General features: G+C 32.5%; 1 protein-coding gene across 7 annotated transcripts in view; it reads right to left on the bottom strand.

Annotated features, from left to right (window-relative positions):
* Positions 1–1071: 1071 nt before the first annotated feature.
* The window catches only part of LOC148618354 (exocyst complex component 7-like), a 40544-nt gene continuing 18474 nt past the window's right edge, over positions 1072–23141 (bottom strand). For 4 of the 7 annotated variants that reach the window (XM_088577152.1, XM_088577149.1, XM_088577151.1 and 1 more), the window contains 10 exons: positions 22961–23020; positions 22389–22427; positions 18495–18554; positions 18002–18068; positions 11434–11502; positions 10186–10306; positions 9364–9459; positions 7233–7311; positions 4185–4226; positions 1072–2609 (listed from right to left, as the gene is read on the bottom strand). In XM_088577152.1, the coding sequence (XP_088433278.1) occupies positions 2373–2609; positions 4185–4226; positions 7233–7311; positions 9364–9459; positions 10186–10306; positions 11434–11502; positions 18002–18068; positions 18495–18554; positions 22389–22427; positions 22961–23020 (870 nt within the window). In that variant the 3' untranslated portion in view covers positions 1072–2372. Of the gene's footprint in view, positions 2610–4184; positions 4227–7232; positions 7312–9363; positions 9460–10185; positions 10307–11433; positions 11503–12456; positions 12493–18001; positions 18069–18494; positions 18555–22388; positions 22428–22960; positions 23021–23141 lie in introns of all 7 variants that reach the window. The other 3 variants (XM_088577146.1, XM_088577148.1, XM_088577147.1) reach the window with 1 other exon arrangement.

Genomic DNA, 23141 nt, shown 5'->3' with positions numbered 1-23141 from the left:
AGATTAGTTTTGTATATACAGATTAGTTTTGTATATACAGATTAGTTTTGTATATACAGATTAGTTTTGTATATACAGATTAGTTTTGTATATACAGATTAGTTTTGTATATACAGATTAGTTTTGTATATACAGATTAGTTTTGTATATACAGATTAGTTTTGTATATACAGATTAGTTTTGTATATACAGATTAGTTTTGTATATACAGATTAGTTTTGTATATACAGATTAGTTTTGTATATACAGATTAGTTTTGTATAACATTTTATTTAATTTATTCAAAATTTCTATTATTAGCAAGAAGCCATGAAGCCACAGAGGGCATTAACTCAACCTTAAACACTTCAAAAAAGGTTACATGCACATGGCACTGATGAGACAATGATCCAACTAGGGTAAACAATATCAGAATTTCATTGATACTTTTAATCGCCAAGACTCTTTCTGTGGATGTAGTAATTTTTGGGGGAGTAGGGGGTATAGATTTAATGAGCATTGCTCACAATTTTTCTAGTTCTCCAGTGTTACAATGCAGAACGAGTTCATAGCAAACTATATTCATTTAATAATACTTAATGATACTTAGCATCTTGATAATTTGACTTAAAATAATAATAACTACGAAAACTATGTTCAAGATATCTACCCAAAAGAACTGAAGTTGACCAGGACCATCCTGACTTGGTACAGGCATTACAAACAAAATGGTGGGTAAAATCTAGTTTTTACAACATGCTAAGCCTCCCTCTTCCATTGCAGCGTGAATATACCAGTGATGGTAAAATAGCATGTGCATGTTATAGTGTCATAATCTGTAAATAAGTGGTCACATCAGCACAAAGAACAATTTATAGACTGTAAAAAACTGGATGAGTAACAACTTAAATTAAAATCATAAGAGATGACTTAGATTTTCCTACTGTTAATTTTCTAAACGATTTTTTATTGTCTTTGAACCTTGTTTTTGTGTGGAAGAGATATTCAACCCCTAATTGCATCCCTATATTATTTTAAAATTGCCTCAATGAAGCAGATAATTTTTTAAGTCATTTCAGAAAACCAACTCTGTGTAGTTAAATTTGTTTATACATATATTGCACTTATAACAATGGTTGTCCCTGTAGTAAAGCATGACTAGTCTGATAAAAATACTGAAAATAACACTATGAAAAGTTTTAAAACTATAATGGGGGTTACAAATTAAACTAAGTATGTACAAATGAAAGCAATTTACTGCTGAAAAAATGGTGAAGATTTTTCCACAATAAACATAATAAGATGTGAACTTATTTTATATGTATATAAATAAAGTTTGAATTGGTACAATATTAATAAAGTTACAGATTACACTAAGTATGTACCACTGACAACAAATAGTCAATGATCAAATTCAACATGCTAAAATCTAGAGAAAAATTATAAAATTTTCGATGATAGCAGCTACACACCTTCCATATGTTTATAAACACTGTACATGTATACGTTTGAATGATACTGGTTCAATACTTACTGAGTAACATATTTATACACAAAGTATGTACACCATATCATGTAGTACCCCTAAAAGGAACAGAACAATGACCAAATTCCCACTGCTTTTTTCACTCACAGCTAACTGATTTAAGGTCACATTGGAGTAATCAGTAGTAGTTCCTAGTACTCTATCTGTGACAGGATTACAATTCACAATTTACTCACACATATACTAAAAGTAATAACGTTACTGACACACACAGACAGTAACAATGCACACATACAATTAAACACAGTAATAATGTACCCACACTTATATAGCACAATACATTGTATATAAACCACATGTATATGTACCATACACGATGACTGTACTTCCCAGTATACTGACATAACCTGATTTTGTAACAGAACTTTCCCAATACAAAATGTAAACACATCAGCAGAAAATTGACAATTGTCACTGCACATTATACACACATTTCTATGCATTACTGTCATTAAACCTAACAAAGTATTGTAATTACAAACTTAGGTCAAACATGAACATACTTTACTTCTAATACTGGAACAAAAAACATTCTCAGGGCCACATCCAGACACTTTGAAAAGGAGTGGTTCCTCAGAAAAGGGGATGCTAGGATGTTATTTGCCATTTTTTGTCAATTTTACACATTAAAAATACAAATTTTTCAATCAAATGTGGGTTGTCCACCCCCTCCTCCCGCCTCTGTATTCACCACTGATTCTAACAGTTAAAGTAAACAATATGATAATTATAACAAATTTGAGAATGACTTGATCAGTGATTCATTAGAACACTAACAACAAATTAACATTGCGACATGGCCCTTAAACTATAGAGACAGTAAGACATCATTGTCAGGATAAACTCATTATGCTGATGTATCAAAAAATTTATCTATGATATCACTAACTTGTGCAGGGATATATTTTATGTATTTTTCTCTATTCTTTGTAAAGTTGATCTTTTCATATTTCTCCAGGAACAATTTATAACGAGGTACAATATAATCCTTATTGTCCTTTTTCAGGTTATCTCTCAGCTCCTGGTCTGGTATAGCATAACCTTTCTGTATCTTCATAATCTCTTCCAGTTCTTTGTTGAACCCCTAAAAACAAATGGAGTTATACATGTAGTAACTAGGTGTATACCATAATTGATGGAAATTAAAATACATATATACAAATAAGCCATTTACCTGCTCAAAATTAACTGAATGTAATTGTTGTAAATAGCAAAAGATTAGATATGTATAAAGAATTTAAGGCAAACATGTCTTATAACTAAATATTATGTCACATCTCGCCCTATTAGAATATTTGTTTACAATAAGCGTCATTATAAATGTTGTGTGAGAACAGAGATAGACAGGGGTGTTTTAAGTTTGCACCAATTTACCGTGTGCAATACATCATTTGTGTCAATACATTTTCAAAATGTTTGTATCAACTGTGCCAAAAAAGAGACAATACATTTGTGTTAGTCCATATAAATCATGACTTCCCTCCTCCTTTTCAGCCCAATTAGTTGGTGGAAATAAAGCTGTGTTATCTACATAGGTTGATAAAACATAATCAGCAAATTATCATTTTCATAAAAACTACTGACCAAACTATACTACAAACTCAATGACTTCATTCTGTATTGTAAACTTTCCTTTCATCTTTGTCAATATCCCTTCAGACCTGTGTATGGAGTTTTCATATCACAACTCATACCCTAAGCTAGAGCTTGTCATAACTACACAGACTTTTTTAACGCACTAGACTTCTAACAATTAGGCTTCTGGAGCACAGCTATGTTGCTACGAGATTGAAGTCATCACTACAGAAGTTTTATGATCCTCATCATGAACTTGTAGATCATTACGGTACATCCATCTGCACCATGAGAACTGTTTTGTTCAATATGTTAGTTTTCCTTTCCTTTCTTTTATCCCCGACTTGACTTTTTATCAGCAGCTCAACGGATGTTTCTAGAAAAGCAGAGGACACTTACCCTACCTGTGCACCTGGTCCATGCTCCCAGTTTTTAGTGTCCCAGCTGCTCATTTATTTTTGTTGCTATGAAAGTATTACTTTGGTTATTTTATGTTCTATGTTGTGTGTGTGTGTTTTCCATGCCTGGTCTTTGTCCCTGAATTACATTCTTTTTGATTTCTGCCTGAATCTTGGTTCCCTCGATTACTCTTTCATGGATATAGTCTAATGTTCCATGAAGAATTGCATCACAAATCTCATCTGTGCTAACTCTAACAGAGCAGGAGTTGTAATTACATTTCTTAACATATAAGTCATCTAAGAGGTTGGAATGTCCATCTTGATCACCAAAAAATGTCACATTAAACTGAGTAATGTTGTGGTGAACATCTGATTAACTGATCAGGTAGTAAATCTTTCATACATTTTACATACATGTATTGTACTTACCTGTTCTATACATGTATTATAAAAATGTACTATCAATACAGGTAACTACAGGTAAATTTGTGCATTTGAGCTGTAAAAATTGATGCAAATTGTATATATGAAACTTAAATGGCACAATTAATACATCTCCAAGAAAAGGATTAACAGAAACATATGATGCCCTGTTGAAGTCATTACATTCTATTTTAAATGTTGACAACACATATCTAGATTCTAAAAGGTCAACAAGTAAAAAGTTTGATATCTTAACTTACTGAAAATTTATCTTTAATATTCTGTTTCTCCTTGTCCTTAAGCTGAAATAGAATTTATAAACATTTAAAGAGCACAGTAAGGGTGATTAGAAGAGACTAGCATGGTTTGTAGTTAAAGAGATTGGAAGACATTATCATGGTTTGTAGTTAAAGAGACTGGACGACATTATCATGGTTTGTAGTAAAGAGATTGGAAGACATTATCATGGTTTGTAGTAAAGAGATTGGAAGACATTATCATGGTTTGTAGTTTAAAGAGACTGGAAGACATTATCATAGTTTGTAGTTAAAGAGACTGGAAGACATTATCATAGTTTGTAGTTTAAAGAGACTGGAAGACATTATCATGGTTTGTAGTAAAGAGATTGGAAGACATTATCATAGTTTGTAGTTTAAAGAGACTGGAAGACATTATCATAGTTTGTAGTTAAAGAGACTGGAAGACATTATCGTAGTTTGTAGTTTAAAGAGACTGAAAGATCTTATCAGTTTGTAGTTTAAAGAGACTGGAAGACATTATCATAGTTTGTAGTTTAAAGAGACTGGAAGACATTATCATGGTTTGTAGTTAAAGAGACTGGAAGACATTATTATGGTTTGTAGTTTAAGAGATTAGAAGACATTATCATGGTTTGTAGTTTAAAGAGACTGGAAGACATTATCATAGTTTGTAGTTTAAAGAGACTGGAAGACATTATCATAGTTTGTAGTTTAAAGAGACTGGAAGACATTATCATAGTTTGTAGTTTAAAGAGACTGGAAGACATTATCATAGTTTGTAGTTTAAAGAGACTGGAAGACATTATCGCAGTTTGTAGTAAAGAGACTGGAAGACATTATCATAGTTTGTAGTTTAAAGAGACTGGAAGACATTATCGCAGTTTGTAGTAAAGAGATTGGAAGACATTATCATGGTTTGTAGTTTAAAGAGATTAGAAGACATTATCATGGTTTGTAGTTTGAGAGATTGAAGACTATATCATGGTTTGTAGTTTGAGAGATCAGAAAAGACTATCATGGTTTGTAGTAAAGAGATTGGAAGAGACTATCATGGTTTACTGTTAAAGATAATAAATGGATAGATGAAGTATGCAAATGAGATGATACTGAATAAGTAGTACTACATTTAATTCAACCTAACAACACAATGGTTTGTAGTAAAGGTAGTTGGAAGGCACTACAACAATTGGAAAAGGAAAAAAAACATGTCCATCAAAAAAGCTGTAATCTGTCATACTTTAATAGGGTACTTTACATTATTGGATAATCCTCCCTGCTATAACCACAATAAAGTATGAAATATTTTACATAATATAATATGTGACAGTGAATGAAACAAGATGCTCCCAGGAGACTGAATCAATCGCCTGGTTACATTTTTGCCTTTCAAAGGCAATAACTCTAACAAGAGTTGTCTGACAATTTGATACAATGAAGACTTTGGTAGGACTTATTTTATAAGGATCATTTCATCAATTGAAAGTTTCTTTCTGTCTACTATAGTTTTCAAGATATTGGCCAAAAACATCATTATTGGCCTTTCAAGGGCAGTAACTCTAACAATGAGTGGTCCAACAACTTTGATCTCTGCAGACTATTGTAGTCCTTATAATAAGGATCATTTTTGCAGTTGAAAGAATTTGGCTAAACCTGGCAGTTTTGGAGAAGTATGAGAAAAACTTCTGACCCCTCGGTTCTATTTCTAGTAACCGCAGCCATGACTTTTTTGACAGATCAAAAATCCACACATCAGATCTATGCAACATTCATACCAAATTTGGTTCAAATTGGTCCAGTAATGTCAGACAAGATTTTTGAAATAATAACATAAAAAGAGCAAAAACGTTGAACAAAGGGCAATTACTCCAACATGGCTTAGGTCTCACTAACCACTTCTACCGTTTCCATTATTTTACGTTTCCATTACTTTATATGTTACAAAAGTGCTGGATTCCCAGGACAAATGACATCTTGAAGTTGCATACCATTTCGAAGCGATGAAAATAAGACTTTCAAAATCATTATGCTAATTGTACAATGATTGTAGAAAATCTTCACAAAGTTTACTTGTATAAATAATTCTGAAAATATACATTTTTACCTTTTCTGCCAACTGGCAGCATGGAGGCAACTTACCCACACATGCAAACAATATTTATACACTTTTGTATAAATTACAAATATGATTTTAAAGTACACATTCTCAGCTTTATTTTAACTACTCTTTATCATAATACACACAAATAATGCACTCACAATGTATGTCTAGGTTCAGTGTGTTTTTGTTCCTACATAGGTGGGTGGCCATTTGACCCGTAGGTGGTTAGTGAGACCTTAATAGATTACAAAGAAAATTTGACCACAGATAGAACTCATCATGCTGAATACATATATTCCGTAAGAATTTAGCTAAACCTCATGCTTTTGGAAAATATATGCAAAAAACTTTTGTCTGACCACTGTGTTCTGTTTTTAGTAACAGCAGTCATGTTTTTCAACAGATCAAAATCCCCATATTAGTTCTATGCAGAATACCCTAAGGAACATTCATGCCACATTTGGTTCAAATTGGTCATGTGATGTCAGAGGAGAAATTTTTTTAAAGAAAGAACATTAAAAACATGGGAAAAGGGCAATAACTCCAACATGGCTTAACAGATTGACATGAAAATTTGACCACAGACAGATCTCATCATGCTGAACACTTTTACCCGATGTCAGAATTTTGCATAACCAAGTAGTTTTGGAGATATACGCGAAAAATTTCTGTCCAACCCCCTATGTTCTATTTTTAGTAACAGCAGTCATGTTTTTCCACAGATAAAAAATTCCAACATCTGTTCTATGGCGGATACCCCAAAGAACATTCATAACAAGTTTGTTTCTAATTGGTCAAGTAGTGTCATAGGAGGAGAATTTTGAAAAATTGTTCATAATGTCGACGATGGATGACGACAATGACGACTGACACCAAATGATAGCAACAGCTCAGATGGACTTTGGCCAGGTGAGCTTAAAAGTAGAATAATATACAGGTAAACTGTATACCTTAACATCAGGCTGCATCAGTCTCTGTTGTGATAATGGTTCATCTATCTCTAGTATGTAATGTAGAACCTTACTCCAACTAAAACATAAATATACAGTATAATATAAACATTGTCCACCCAAAGGACACCGTTTACCTCACATCCAGGATGTTGACACCGTTTACCTCATTAAGGCAATAGTTCAACTTTAGTTCTGTATCACCAGCAAACAAGCTTCCAATGAGTACACCATATTTGTGAATCATTTTCAGCCAACAGATTTATGAGTGTAAATATATGCATGTGTCAGATGCTGGTGTGGGTTATTTTAACACTCACCAATCTTGATAAAAACAAATGCTTTTAGGGTGTTTTTATTTGTAACACATGAGACTGAATAGAATAATGAAGAATTTTCAAGTTTAAGCTTTGGTATGGCTCATTTATGTCCTACTTGAAAAATGTCCGATTAGGAACATATGGAAAAAAATGATACATTCAACTGTATAATTGTAACAAAGAAGTAATTTATACAAATTAGACATGGGTGGGATTCACATCTGACCTAAAAGTCAAATCTGTCCATGAGAAATTTGTGAAAATCAAATTACAAAATGTAGTCCCTTTTAAAACATTCAGAAAGCAAGAAAAATAATCATATTAACAAAAACATATACGCTATGTCATAAGTGCAGTAATAATAGATATAACAAATACATGTATGCTATGTCGGCTATGTCATGCATGCAGTAATAATAGAACAAATACATGTATGATATGTCATGCATGCAGTAATAATAGAACAAAAACATGTATGCTATGTCATGCATGCAGTAATAATAGAACAAATACATGTACGCTATGTCATGTGTGAAGTAATAATAGATAGAACAAATACATGTATGCTATGTCATGCATGCAGTAATAGATAGAACAAATACATGTATGCTATGTCATGCATGCAGTAATAATAGATAGAACAAATACATGTATGCTATGTCATGTGTGCAGTAATAATAGATAGAACAAATACGTATGCTATATCATGCATGCAGTAATAATAGAACAAATACATGTATGCTATGTCATGCATACAGTAATAATAGATAGAATAAATACATGTATGCTATGTCATGCGTGCAGTAATAATAGAACAAATACATGTATGCTATGTCATGTGTGCAGTAATAATAGATAGAATAAATACATGTATGTTATGTCATGTATGTCATTATAATAGCTAGAACAACTCTTTAATCATGAATATAATCATGTCATGTATCTATGTCTTACATTTAGTATAATTTCTGACATGGTACATTGACAAATGGACACACAGACATACAGACTTCTATAACCCTGAACTTTATCTTCCATTCCCAGTGTTTTAGAATGTAAGTAGTGTACATACCTCTCAGAGTAAAGTCTTTCAGAATATAAGAAGTGTAAATACTTCTCAGTAGTGTACATACCTCTAAGAGAGAATATAAAGTAGTGTACATACCTCTGTGTAGTGTACATACCTCTCAGAGTGAAGTCTTTTAGAATATATGAAGTGTACATACCTCTCTGTAGTGTACATACCTCTCAGAGTGAAGTCTTTTAGAATATATGAAGTGTACATACCTCTCTGTAGTGTACATACCTCTCAGAGTGAAGTCTTTTAGAATATAAGAAGTGTACATACTTCTCAGTAGTGTACATACCTCTCAGAGAGAATATAAAGTAGTGTACATACCTCTGTAGTGTACATACCTCTCAGAGTGAAGTCTTTTAGAATATAAGAAGTGTACATACCTCTCTGTAGTGTACATACCTCTCAGAGAGAATATAAAGTAGTGTATATACCTCTCTGTAGTGTACATACCTCTCAGAGTGAAGTCTTTTAGAATATAAGAAGTGTACATACTTCTCAGTAGTGTATATACCTCTCAGAAAGAATATAAAGTAGTGTACATACCTCTCTGTAGTGTACATACCTCAGAGTGAAGTCTTTTAGAATATAAGAAGTGTACATACTTCTCAGTAGTGTATATACCTCTCAGAGAGAATATAAAGTAGTGTACATACCTCTCTGTACTGTACATACCTCTCAGGGTGAAGCCTTTTAGAATATAAGAAGAGTACATACTTCTCAGTAGTGTATATACCTCTCAGAGTAAAGTCGTTTCTGTTCATGGACTTGATCTTGATAGTACTGGCCAACATCCTTGTTACAAAGATGAATTAAATTCAGTAGTCCAGACCTGTAAATCAGACCATTACTAAATTAAATCTACACACAATAAAAACCTAATGACTGACTTCAGTATTTTAATGGGTATTTTAATGGTGTATTTACCCATAAAAAAATGTACAATGTCAATGGTAGAGATTATTCAGAATATTTTTTTTGTTAACTTATGTAACTACAATTCTTTTTGTAAAGATAACCATGCAGTCATGTCCTATAAAAATGATAACTCATGCTAAGTTCCAATTAATTACACTTTCTATGTAGTATATATGATATTACACTTTCTATGTAGTATAATGATATTACACTTTCTATGTAGTATATATGATATTACACTTTCTATGTAGTATTATATGATATATAACAAAGTGTGGTCTGTTTCTGAATAAATAAATAACAGTAATTTTGGTTTACTATTGACATGCATGAATCACCTGTGTCTGCTACTTAAATAGACTCTAGTATACTACTGACATGCATGAATGACCTCTGTCTGCTATTTAAATAGACTCTAGTATACTACTGACATGCATGAATGACCTCTGTCTGCTACTTAAATAGACTCTAGTATACTACTGACATGCATGAATCACCCGTCTGCTACTTAAAGAGACTCTAGTATACTACTGACATGCATGAATGACCTCTGTCTGCTACTTAAATAGACTCGAGTATTCTACTGATATGCATGAATCACCCTGCTACTTAAATAGACTCTAGTAATGGTTAACGTTACCTTGTAACAGACTTGAGTATATAGTTGTAATTGTTCAGCATGAAGACATGGCGTAGTGTTGGATCACTGTATGTTTCTGACTTATTACTCAGATTTAGACCCAGAGCTGATAGCACTTTTGCTGTAAAGATAATACATAAGTGTCAATATGAACTTTCATTTATGGTAAAACATAGTACCTTTTGGGAACTAAAAACTACAGTTTTTTTTTTACTATTATTTTGTTGAAATTGATTAACATATTTAAACAAATTTACGTAGATACCATGATTTTGCTTCCCTCATATTTAAAAAAAAATTATAAAAACAAAAATGATATGCTAAATACAAAGGAACAAATACACGGACTTACTTGTATACATGTGACACACTAAAACATTAACTATATATAGGTATAATCAGCTGGATATACAGGTAACCCCATAGATTAACTTCCTGGTATAATCAGCATGATGTACATGTAACCCAAATTAATAAACTTACTAGTTTAATCAGTTGGATATACATGTAACCCCCATAGATTAACTTACTAGTAAAACCAGCTGGATATACATGTAACCCCCATAGATTAACTTACTAGTAAAACCAGCTGGATATACATGTAACCCCCATAGATTAACTTACTAGTAAAACCAGCTGGATATACATGTATCCCCCATAAATTAATTTACTTGTATAATCAACTGGATAAACAAGTATGCTCCATTGATTACCTTACTGGTATAATCTGCAGGATATACATGTATCCTTCATTGATTAACTTACTTTATAATCAACTGGATATGTATATATCCCCCATAGATTAACTTCCTGGTATAACCAGCTGGATATACATGTATCCCCCATTGATTAACACTCACCATGCTGAATTGTCTGAAGAAAATGCCTAGATTTCGATATTTTGCAAACTAATGCAAATTATATGCAAATTAGTTGCATCATGGTGCTGATGCTGATTGTTTTATACAAGTTAAAGTTAGGTGATCACGGGGTGTGGTGGATGGGTTGAGGAGGTGGTGGGAGGGTGGCTGGGCATGTGTGAGAAAATGGGTCTGTTGCCTGAAAATGGTCATTTTTCACTGGATGTGGTGCTCACCAGGGGCAAGACAGTGTCCAAAGTGCAATTTTTCCAATCCCTCATAGATTAACTTATTAGTACATTCAGCTGGATATATATGTATCCTCCATTGATTAACTTATTGATATAACTAGCTGGATATGCATGTAACCCCCTATAGATAAACTTACTGGTATAATCAGCTAACTTGTGTTTACTTTTCTTTGTATCTACAGCTTCAGATGGTGCTGCTTGTTCTCCTATAAAACATAGAATTAATATTTGAAAAGTGAACAGAATGTCCATCAAGCACAAGTGGATTCTTATTAATTCTGGAAAGCTATTTGTGTCTCTAGAGGTACAATCTATAAGAAATAAGAAAATAAAAATCTACGTGATTAAATGAAACATTAATGAATTTCTATACAGAATAAGGAGAGTGTATGTGATGAGACTGAATCAGTTTTACGATCAAACCATTCTGGTTACAAAATTAATTACAAACAAATAATTCTGATGATAATTTTTTTTTTCTTATATGCCAGTAGCTGATGTGTAAAGTTTACCAGTCTACATTTAACATATATTATAATTAAAAAATCTTAGCTTTAAACTTAAATACTCTAACATAAAAACCAACTGAAAACATGGTATTAAATTTGGATTTATATTGATTTTAGAAAATGAGTAATAAATTATTTCTCAAATTATCCCATTGTTTTTATAACATAAAACAAGGAAAACTTACTTACCCCATTAAGTCAAGGTCCTATTATACAGGTTAGTTTTGGAAATTGATTTTTTACTTATTTTCTTAAATCAAAAATAATCTAAATTCAAGTAATCATTTGCTTGGTAGAGAAAAAAAGTATTAAAATTCTTATATATTGAAACCTTTTTTATAATATTAGGGATAACTTTAAAGCATACAAGGTCTGTACTAGGTAATCAGTGGGTGATATATACCGTTGACATGCAGTAGTGCAAGTTTATATAGAATAATGATTGGGTTTGATTGGTTTGTGCTCAGTATAGAGGGGCTAGATCAAGACACAAGACTAAACCTCTGATGCAGAGGTCAGAACTGAGTATTTTGTCAACAATATCCTTTCTTATTCACAGAAAAAAAAACAAAAACATAACAAATTTGTTGATATTTTATAATAATTCAAAGAAAATACTCAGTCCACATGCTGGTATAGGAATGTCAATACCTTTACGTGTTAATGTGCCAGAGTGTGTGTGTGGTCCTGCAAATATGTTATTTAATGTAATGACTGAGTGGAAGATTAAATGAAGAGATTAAAAACTAAATTAACAGTGCATCCAGCTCATAAAAGGATAACTACTGCTCCCCTATGTACAGAAACATTTTCAAGTTTCCAGTTTATCTTAAAATTTAAGGAAAAACCTTGAACGTATTTCAGTGAATATAGATAAAGATAGCATTATTCATATGATAAATGTTCCCAAAAATGCAGACTAGGAACCCGTTATTTAAGTCTAAAATCAACTAGAAATACTGTAAGCAAGCTCATCTCCCTTTGGCATCATCCACAAGAGATCATATTCCTTCATGCACATCTACATGATACCTAACTTTCCTATAAAATCACATTAAAATCCCTTCAGCTGCTTAGAAGGGTTTTTACCTACGAAGATTTGACATTAAAAAAAAAAACAAAAAAAAAAAAACCATCATTTGGATTATCTCCCTTTGGAGTCCTTCGACAGAAATTAAATTTCTTCATGCACATCTACTTATGATACCCATCCTTTAAAGTTTCATCAAAATCACATGAGTTGTTTAGGAGGAGTTACACTTATGAGGTTTTAACATGTAAAACCCTTTATTTGGATTATCCTCTGACAGTAATTATATTCCTTCATGCCAATCTACATATTGTAACAATTTCCCCGTTACTACTGAAGCAACTTTCACTTATATGAAAGATCAATAATAAAGGACACATTGATTGACAACAGACTCAAGAAATTCACGACCTGTGTTTGATAAGTAACGACTAAAACCCAATAAAAATTAACTATTTATAATTATAATGTTCATAACTGAACAAGTCCCAAATGAATTAACATAATATACATCTGTATACAATATATGAAACTTGGGGAAGTGGCTCTGGTCAAGCGCTCTAGTTTATTGTACATTTATATTTAACTTGCAATATGAGATATTGTAAAATTGGTATAAGTGGTAATGAGTCTCGTTTCTTTGTAAAACTTTTGTAAGTTACAATTAATCAATGAGTCGAACTTAAGTATAAATAAAGCTTTTTAGCGGCAGTCACTATAGAAGATAGTTTTGTACGCATAGAATAACTAAGTCATCCTGTAGCATTGTAATGACTAAGTCGTCCTGTAGCATTGTAATAACTAAGTCATCCTGTAGCATTGTAATGACTAAGTCATCCTGTAGCATTGTAATGACTAAGTCATCCTGTAGCATTGTAATGACTAAGTCGTCCTGTAGCATTGTAATAACTAAGTCATCCTGTAGCATTGTAATGACTAAGTCGTCCTGTAGCATTGTAATGACTAAGTCATCCTGTAGCATTGTAATGACTAAGTCGTCCTGTAGCATTGTAATGACTAAGTCATCCTGTAGCATTGTAATGACTAAGTCGTCCTGTAGCATTGTAATGACTAAGTCATCCTGTAGCATTGTAATAACTAAGTCGTCCTGTAGCATTGTAATAACTAAGTCGTCCTGTAGCATTGTAATGACTAAGTCATCCTGTAGCATTGTAATGACTAAGTCATCCTGTAGCATTGTAATAACTAAGTCGTCCTGTAGCATTGTAATAACTAAGTCATCCTGTAGCATTGTAATGACTAAGTCATCCTGTAGCATTGTAATGAACTTACCTTTGTAATAGCTAGTTGTTATTTAAATAGATTTACAAGAGTAACTCAGTTATTAAAGTTATATTATAATAACCTTGTTGAACACTTCTGCAACGTCGCAAAAAGGAATGGTTCTTCACATAGAGTGTCCTGAGGACCTCTTGAAATTTGAGAATACTATGTTTTCTCAGAGTCGAATCACGACTGAAGAGTATCAAATGCGCATTCCATTTTATATGTCCCACCAAACGCACATGACGTCAACATTTTACGACAATAAACCAATTTATGGCAAGGAATTCTTTAACGTAAACAATGGCCTTCAATGCCGTGATTTGCGCTTTTGGCTTTTCAGAAAGTTAAAATAACATCAAAGATATGTGCTATATGGATGGAAATTTTAGATACAAGGCAAATTCCACTAAAAAGTGAATTAACTTTGTCTCAGGGACGCTGTTTCTCTAAAGGAATAATTCAAAATAGTAAGTTAAGTATAGACTCACTCAATGAAACAGATAGATAAAATTGACGTTCTCATGTTCAAATAGGTTACAAGCATCCCTTCATTATTAAAATTATCAATACTACTATAATTAATCTGGATTCAATACATTCAGATCAAAACTTTAAGTATTTCCACTAAAATCTGTAATTTAAATCCCAATTTACTCAAACAAAAAAAACATCAATTTGAATAAAAAAAGTTGAGTAGTTGTAGGACTACTACTTGACCAGACCATTCCTACTGTACATAGAAATAGTCTATTAAACATTCAAACAAAATATCATATTGTATTAACCACCATCAATTTACATAAACCGTCCCCCCACTTTCATCTAGTAATTCATAACACTGTCTCAGAGCAATATTTATAGAAGTCACTCTAGCATTTCATCCCCTTATTATTTCAATCCTAAAAAACTGAAGTTGAATGTAAAAAAAATGCAAAATTTCTATTAAGTAAGAGTCAGTCCGTTTCAAAAATCGTTACAATATGATACCAAACTTCCTATAAAATTTCATCAAATCTCTCAAGTTGATAAGGAGTTCCACATACAAAAAATGTGGACATACAGACATACAGACAGGGTGATTCCCCCCAAACTTTCTTTGCAGGGCGTATAAAATGTATTTCTATACATGTTAAAACAAAATTAAATAGAGAAACTGTTTCCAACATCAAAAATAGTGAATAGTAACAATAAACTTACATTTTTAAATAAAAAAACTCTCAACCTGTGAAGAGGTGAACCAATTTTGAGATCTAATGGTGACCAAATAGGAGACTTTGTACAGGCTTCTTTAAAACTCAGTAGCATTTAAAATAACTGTTGATAACTTGATAACATTGACATAAACCATGACAACATATTAGTAAATGCTAAATGGACTCTTTAAAATCATTACATCCAGTTTGTATCAAATGTGAATCCTGCCATCTTATCATTATCTGTTTCAATGTGTTACTGCTTCGATTCAATTACTAATAAATATAGTGTATTCAACAGTTCTCATCACTTACCTTATATGAATAAAAAGCTTTGCCAAACACAGCATGATAAGACCACAGCCAGTTGAACTCTGTTGACTTGGGGCAAGTGTGGACATAAAATAAGTTTTTGACACACTTAAACTTGGGACTTACAGTTTTTGACTGACTTAAACACAATGACTTAAAGTTCATTAAGGACACAACAACTAGGTTTTTCAAATTTCGTCCAAAAAAATCTTTAACTTACTGAGGGTATTAACTGGCAAGGTGTCCTCAGAAAACATAGACTAGTTCATGGTTACCAGGGAGATAGCAGGGGGTCGGTCTCAAAGGGGCAGAAAAATGCAATTTTTTACAAATTTTTCACTGAAAATTAGCTATAAAAATGTTTAAAAATCAGTGATAAATGGTAGGATCAGAAACCAGCTAAATCCATAAAATATAGCTATTGAAAGAAGTTTTACGATATTTGGCAAAGCTGTAAAACCTCAAGAATTTCCTGTCAGAAACAGAGGGGGGAACATCACCCTCTGGGACCCCCCTGCAGGTCTTCAACCACATTGAAAAGTGGTCATTTATTTAACTGATAGCCTTTCAAGTCAAATTAGCCAAAAAAAGTGCAGAGAAATCCATGATTTAAGCCACTACAAGCCCTAGAAAAGGGAGGTGTTTTAAAAATTGGGGAGTCAAAAAGGCATCATAATTAAAGAAAGAGTTAATAATAGAGTAATTTTTTTAGCATATTGTAACATGTTAAGATTTTATGTAAAGGTTCAGATGGTTCTACTCAAGCACTTTCTTTGTTTTCTCTATAGCATGAAGAGAACATTTATGTGAATGCCGTAGAGACTCACAATTTCCTTATTATGTATATTTGTGCATGTTGTTGTTTGTTCTTACATATATTTTGGGAAAGTTCATACGTACAAGTTTGTCCTCACTGTTTTTCCCCATTGTCAGGTCCTATCTTTAGTTTGTTCTCACTGTTTCCCCCCATTGTCAGGTCCCTTCATTTGTTTGTTCTCACAGTTTTCCCCCATTGTCAGGTCCCATCTTTAGTTTGTCCTCACTGTTTCCCCCCATTGTCAGGTCCCTTCTTTAGTTTGTCCTCACTGTTTCCCCCCATTGTCAGGTCCCTTCTTTAGTTTGTCCTCACTGTTTCCCCCCATTGTCAGGTCCCTTCTTTGGTTCGTCCTCACTGTCTTTCCTCATTGTCAGGTCCCTTCATTAGTTTGTCCTCACTGTTTTTCCCCCATTGTCAGGTCCCTTCTTTAGTTTGTCCTCAGTTTTTCACCTATTGTCAGGTCCCTTCTTTAGTTTGTCCTCACTGTTTCCCCCCATTGTCAGGTCCTTTCAATAGTTTGTCCTCACTTTTTATTTATATATAGTTTGTTATATTTGTCCATAATATAAATAGCATATTAAGTTGAATGGATAATGTTCTTTATAAAAGTATGTCAGTTCATGATCAGTGTTCTAGGATTTTTCAGAAATTGCGGTTTCCTCGGGAAAAATCTATATAAAATCAACTTTCCCACAGTCAATGACTGCATTCCTAACAAAACAAATCCTTACAGCATATGAAGTTTTCAACTTGCCATGGGAAAGTGTAACAAAGTACCTAACTTTCCCTGTCCCAAATTTCACTTGCCCCGGTAACGGGAAATAGGAATCCTAGAACACTGATGATAGTTGGAATCAGTGCCTTACCATTAATAGCTACCTTTGAGTATATTGCCACACTACCAATGCAGTTATAGTATAAAGAAAATTATTCTATAGTGGTCAAGACCACAACCCTAACATAATAACACTGTGACTACAATGACACCTCCCTCAACTTTACAATACTTCATAAAGCTCTTGTAATGAGGAACGAGTTTTTTAAATGTCATTTAAAATTCTAAAAAAGGATGTGAACTTTTGACTAAAAATAGTAAATGCTATTTAAAATCTATTTAATATTCTTAAAACAAAATTTTACAAGAAATAAATTTTAAATAATTCTCAAAATTGAACAATAAATAAACCAGCTACATCAATTTTAAATAAACATCTATTTCATCCCTTTTGGCCTTTTTCTGCAGAGTAATAGGGGCCACATTTTTGAGAGCAAGCTTCCTCTAGTACAAGTATCAATGACATTCAGTTCACTACAACTAAAGTTATTGCATGGAAACGGAAAAAATAACACCTACAATGCCATCATAGCCGCCAAAAGACCCACAATGCCGTCATAGCTGCCATAACAGCCACAATGCCGTCATAGCTGCCAAAAGACCCACAATGCCGTCATAGCTGCCAAAAGACCCACAATGCCGTCATAGCTGCCAACAATGACTACATCATTATATTATCACCTTTTTTTGCACTTATATAACAAACAAAAAAAAACACTCACCATGCATCAGTAACATAGCTCCAGCTGTTTCCGCATAGTCCATCAATGGCTCCAAAAATATTATTGTCTAAAATGAATATATAGAGTAATTATATAATGTCAAAATGATTTCTTGTTTACAAGCAGTAGTTCTGTTAATGAATCTATAGTTTAACAGGTATGAAAGTAAAAAAAACTTGAATCTAATTGGCTACAACAATAATTGTTTCAGCTAACAACTATTACATTGTTAAAAGAAAGGCAAAATACAAACTTTAAGAAGACTTAAGGAGGTAGACCTAGGGTAAGGGACACAACTCGTAGAAATCATTGGAACGCCTGTATTCAGCATTTTACATCAATCTCATGTAAGCATCAAAGTGACTTGGACTGATTTCATTCTACTATAGTTATCAAGCTTGATAGGCTTTGGTGAAATTAATGTGTTACAAATGTATCACTGATTTCAAGAGCTATGCCCCTTAACCTAGGTCTACCTCCTTAAGAATATTACCCTGTTAGTCAGCTCATGTACTGTTCCATCTTTTGGCATTGAGGCTCTCTCAGGGTCATTCTAGATAAGTAAGTCAATGATTATTTATGATTATTTCATATCAGAGATGACTAAGCTATTCTTATTGGTTAAAACATGGTCATGTAGTATTCATTAATGTGTGTTAAAATGTGAGGAGGGCATTATCATGTGATAATGTCCAGGTCATTATCACATGACAGTGCCATCTTAAGATTCTTCAATGAAATAAACACAATAGTGGCTTACAAAGAGGCCATTATCAATAAATTGACTGCCCTTGGGAAGTGATATTGCCTTACAAATTGATAATACCCTCACATGCAGCTCAGGGCATTATCAACTTTTCAAGCAATATAGACCGTTCCGGGGGCAGTCAATTTATCATGATAATGCCTTCCATATAAGCAACTATTAGATAAGTGTAGCTTCTCTCCCATCTATTTTTATTACCTATATATTGTGGCAGGGCAGCCTACTGTTGTTGTAGTAGGTAGTTAGATTTAAGTAGCCAGTTATTTGACTTGGCTTAACTATTAATTCTCTACTAGAATTGGTTTTGCTGGCTTGTCACCTAACCTTCCAGGCTTCAATCCAAGGTGGTGAAGTATAATTTTGAGTGTCTCCCTTTACAATATATTTTGTTCATTTTTATTCAACAATTTTATATCTTCAAGAAAAGCAAAAAAAACCGCTTGTTTAAGTACCAAAATTGAAAAAAAATTGCCAATTAATGGTAAAATGGAAGAAAATATGAAATTCCGAAAATTTCCCACTTTATGAAAAACTCATAATTGTCACATTGGAACAGAACAATATGTGCCAGAAATGAGCAGATATGTTGGATACACCAATAATTAATACAACAGTACCAACATGTCTATTGTGCACCGTTTAAAAGCTAAAACATAACATTTTGATTCATGTTGAGGTATTTTTTCATGGATAAGGGCGTCAATTTTTCGCCTCACTTGACTTGGAAAAGTTCAAGTATTTATTACTTGGACTCAATTGGACTCATTTGGAAGCTAAGGTACTATACAAATGTACTATATCGCACAAAAGCTTGTCTACACTACAATATTTTTTAAAAATGACAAAAACAGGTGATACAGAAGAAATTCTAAAATTCTGAAAAATCCTCTTATATACGATTTTATAGTTATTATAACCCCAAAATGAAAATCTAAGCATCTAAATTGATCAGATATGTTGGATACATCATTATCTTAATTATGAATGCCTAAAATATGAGTGTTACAGTGTCAGTTTGCTTTGAATGAGAATTCTTTTTGAAACTGAGGCCCATTTTTTAGGGGTAGGGGTAATATTTTTAACATTTTTTGAAGACCCTTTCTTGAAAATTAGTTTATCATGATTCATTCGTGTAGAAAATAAGATAATCTATCAAATGATACCAAATTTGAGATGTTTAAGTAATAATAACTTGTAGAGTTGAAATTATGTGACTTTTTATAGGAAAATCCAAAGTCCAATTTTTGGCATTTTTTTTATAAATTCAAACTATGAAAATCACCGCAAGTCATCAAAAGAATCTCGAAAGTATCAATTGTGATAATACTAAACCCAGAAAATACCAAATAAGCCATATCTTAATTTACCTTATTTTGTAGAAAGAAGTTCATTGAATCAAAAAAACATAAAATATGGTTTTTTGCCTTGACAAGGTATAAAAAGTAGCCAAAAAATACAAAAATGCAGTTTTTTTGTTTTTGTTTTTTTTTTAATATTCATAAATGGAAGGTATAAGGGTAGCTGAAAATCATGAATTTAAATCAAAATTTGGATTGATTCTTGGGGGAACAGGGGGTTAGCTAATACTATTCATTACTCTGTGAAACAACCTTCCAACAATAGTATGTCCAAAAACTGACAAACTATTAAAAAAAGATTAAGATGCTATTTACTCAGCAAACAGAGTTGATATTTTTGTGTGACTGTATGTTAGTGTATATTTTAAAAAAAATATGTATTGTTGAATTTTGTATTTTTTATTTTTTAAGGTCTCAGGGAAGATTATGGTAGTGTATTTAATAACTGTGTTTCCATCTTGAAATAAATTACTATTATTATCATTAATATTATTATTATTATTATTATATACTGAACTGAAAAAACTAAAAACCTGTCTAAACCAGACAGCAAGTCCCTTTGTGCCATTATAAATGTATTTTAAACCTGTCTGTCTCAACTGAACAAATTCTTAAAAGTTCAAAGTTCAGTTTAGATAAGTTTCACTGTACACAGTAACAACAGTATCAATCTGATCAGTTTATAGGTGAACATCCTACCTTTATACTATCAATCTGATCAGTTTATAGCTGAACCCTACCTTTATACTATCAATCTGATCACTTTATAGCTGAACCCTACCTTTATACTATCAATCTGATCAGTTTATAGTTGAACCCTACCTTTATACTATCACTCTGATCAGTTTATAGTTGAACCCTACCTTTATACTATCACTCTGATCAGTTTATAGCTGAACCCTACCTTTGTACTATCAATCTGATCACTTTATAGCTGAACCCTACCTTTGTACTATCAATCTGATCAGTTTATAGCTGAACCCTACCTCTATACTATCAATCCGATCACTTTATAGCTGAACCCTACCTTTATACTATCAATCTGATCACTTTATAGGTGAAAATCCTACCTTTATACTATCAATATGATCACTTTATAGCTGAACCCTATCTTTATACAATCAATCCGATCACTTCATAGCTGAACCCTACCTTTATACTATCAATCTGATCACTTTATAGCTGAACGCTACCTATACTATCAATCTGATCAGTTTGTAGGTGAACCCAACCTTTATACTATCAATCTGATCAGTTTATAGCTGAACCCTACCTTTATACCATCAATCTGATCAGTTTATAGCTGAACCCTACCTTTATACTATCAATCTGATCAGTTTATAGCTGAACCCTACCTTTATACTATCAATCTGATCACTTTATAGCTGAACGCTACCTATACTATCAATCTGATCAGTTTGTAGGTGAACCCAACCTTTATATCATCAATCTGATCAGTTTATAGGTGAACCCTATCTTTATATCATCAATCTGATCAGTTTATAAGTTAACCCTACCTTTATATTATCACTCTGATCAGTTTATAGTTGAACCCTACCTTTATACTATCAATCTGATCACTTTATAGCTGAACCCTACCTTTATACTATCAATCTGATCACTTTATAGGTGAACATCCTACCTTTATACTATCAATCTGATCAGTTTGTAGGTGAACCCAACCTTTATATCATCAATCTGATCAGTTTATAGGTGAACCCTATCTTTATATCATCAATCTGATCAGTTTATAAGTTAACCCTACCTTTATATCATCAATCTGATCAGTTTATAGGTGAACCCTATCTTTATACTATCAATCTGATCAGTTTGTAGGTGAACCCAACCTTTATACTATCAATCTGATCAGTTTATAGGTGAACCCTATCTTTATATCATCAATCTGATCAGTTTATAGGTGAACCCTACCTTTATACCATCAATCTGATCAGTTTATAGCTGAACCCTACCTCTATATTATCAATCTGATCACTTTATAGCTGAATGCTACCTTTATACTATCAATCTGATCACTTTATAGGTGAACATCCTACCTTTATACTATCAATCTGATCAGTTTATAGCTGAACCCTACCTTTATACTATCAATCTGATCACTTTATAGGTGAACATCCTACCTTTATACTATCAATCTGATCAGTTTGTAGGTGAACCCTACCTTTATATCATCAATCTAATCAGTTTATAGGTGAACCCTACCTTTACATCATCAATCTGATCAGTTTATAGCTGATCATCCTACCTTTATACTATCAATGAAATCTTCTAATGCTTTGGCACCCTGTAACAGACAAAAGATGTTATTCTGGGGAGATACCACATCATACCACTGATTGTCTAGTATGTATGATAGTTAGAGCTATAATCTTTAATTATTCTATTTGATTTAACTGTGATTAGGATTAATGATACAAATTATTTAATGTTAACTTGTCATATTCCCTCTTTATTAGAAAGTACAAATTACAATTGAGATTTAAGAGAACAAGTCATTATAAGTGATGACGGTTTAGTAGTAGTTGCTCATGCAGTCTGACCCATCTTAAAATCAAATCAAGTCAAGTAATATTTATTTATAAGTCAATCCATCATTAAACAAAAACACAAACTCTAATGAGCTTTTAAAATCAACATTACATACATAACAATACATGATATAGAAACATTTAAAATAAACATTTAAGTGTAATGGTCCATGTTAAGGATCATGTGAATATTACTTAATTATTTTTAAAAGAAGAAGGATTTTTCCTTTTTAAATCAATAAAAAAAAACTTAATTAGACTTATATCAAGGAGAAGAAAGGACACTTACGGTACTTCCTAAAGTTGACAGCATGGAGGCAAGCTTGGATCGTGTTGGAATTGAACATCCCTACAATAAATACATGTACATCAGTCTTCCACCTGCCTTCTAATCATTTCAACATTGTTAATTAACATATCTGCCCATTTTTCCAAAACCTTCCTGTCAATAAACTTAAATGATAAATGTA

This window comes from Perna viridis, chromosome 4 (assembly GCF_037379345.1).
Source record: "Perna viridis isolate PV_CMFRI_1.1 ecotype Kerala chromosome 4, ASM3737934v1, whole genome shotgun sequence".
Classification (NCBI taxonomy): domain Eukaryota; kingdom Metazoa; phylum Mollusca; class Bivalvia; order Mytilida; family Mytilidae; genus Perna; species Perna viridis.
This window is presented reverse-complemented; position numbering and strand designations above follow the sequence as displayed.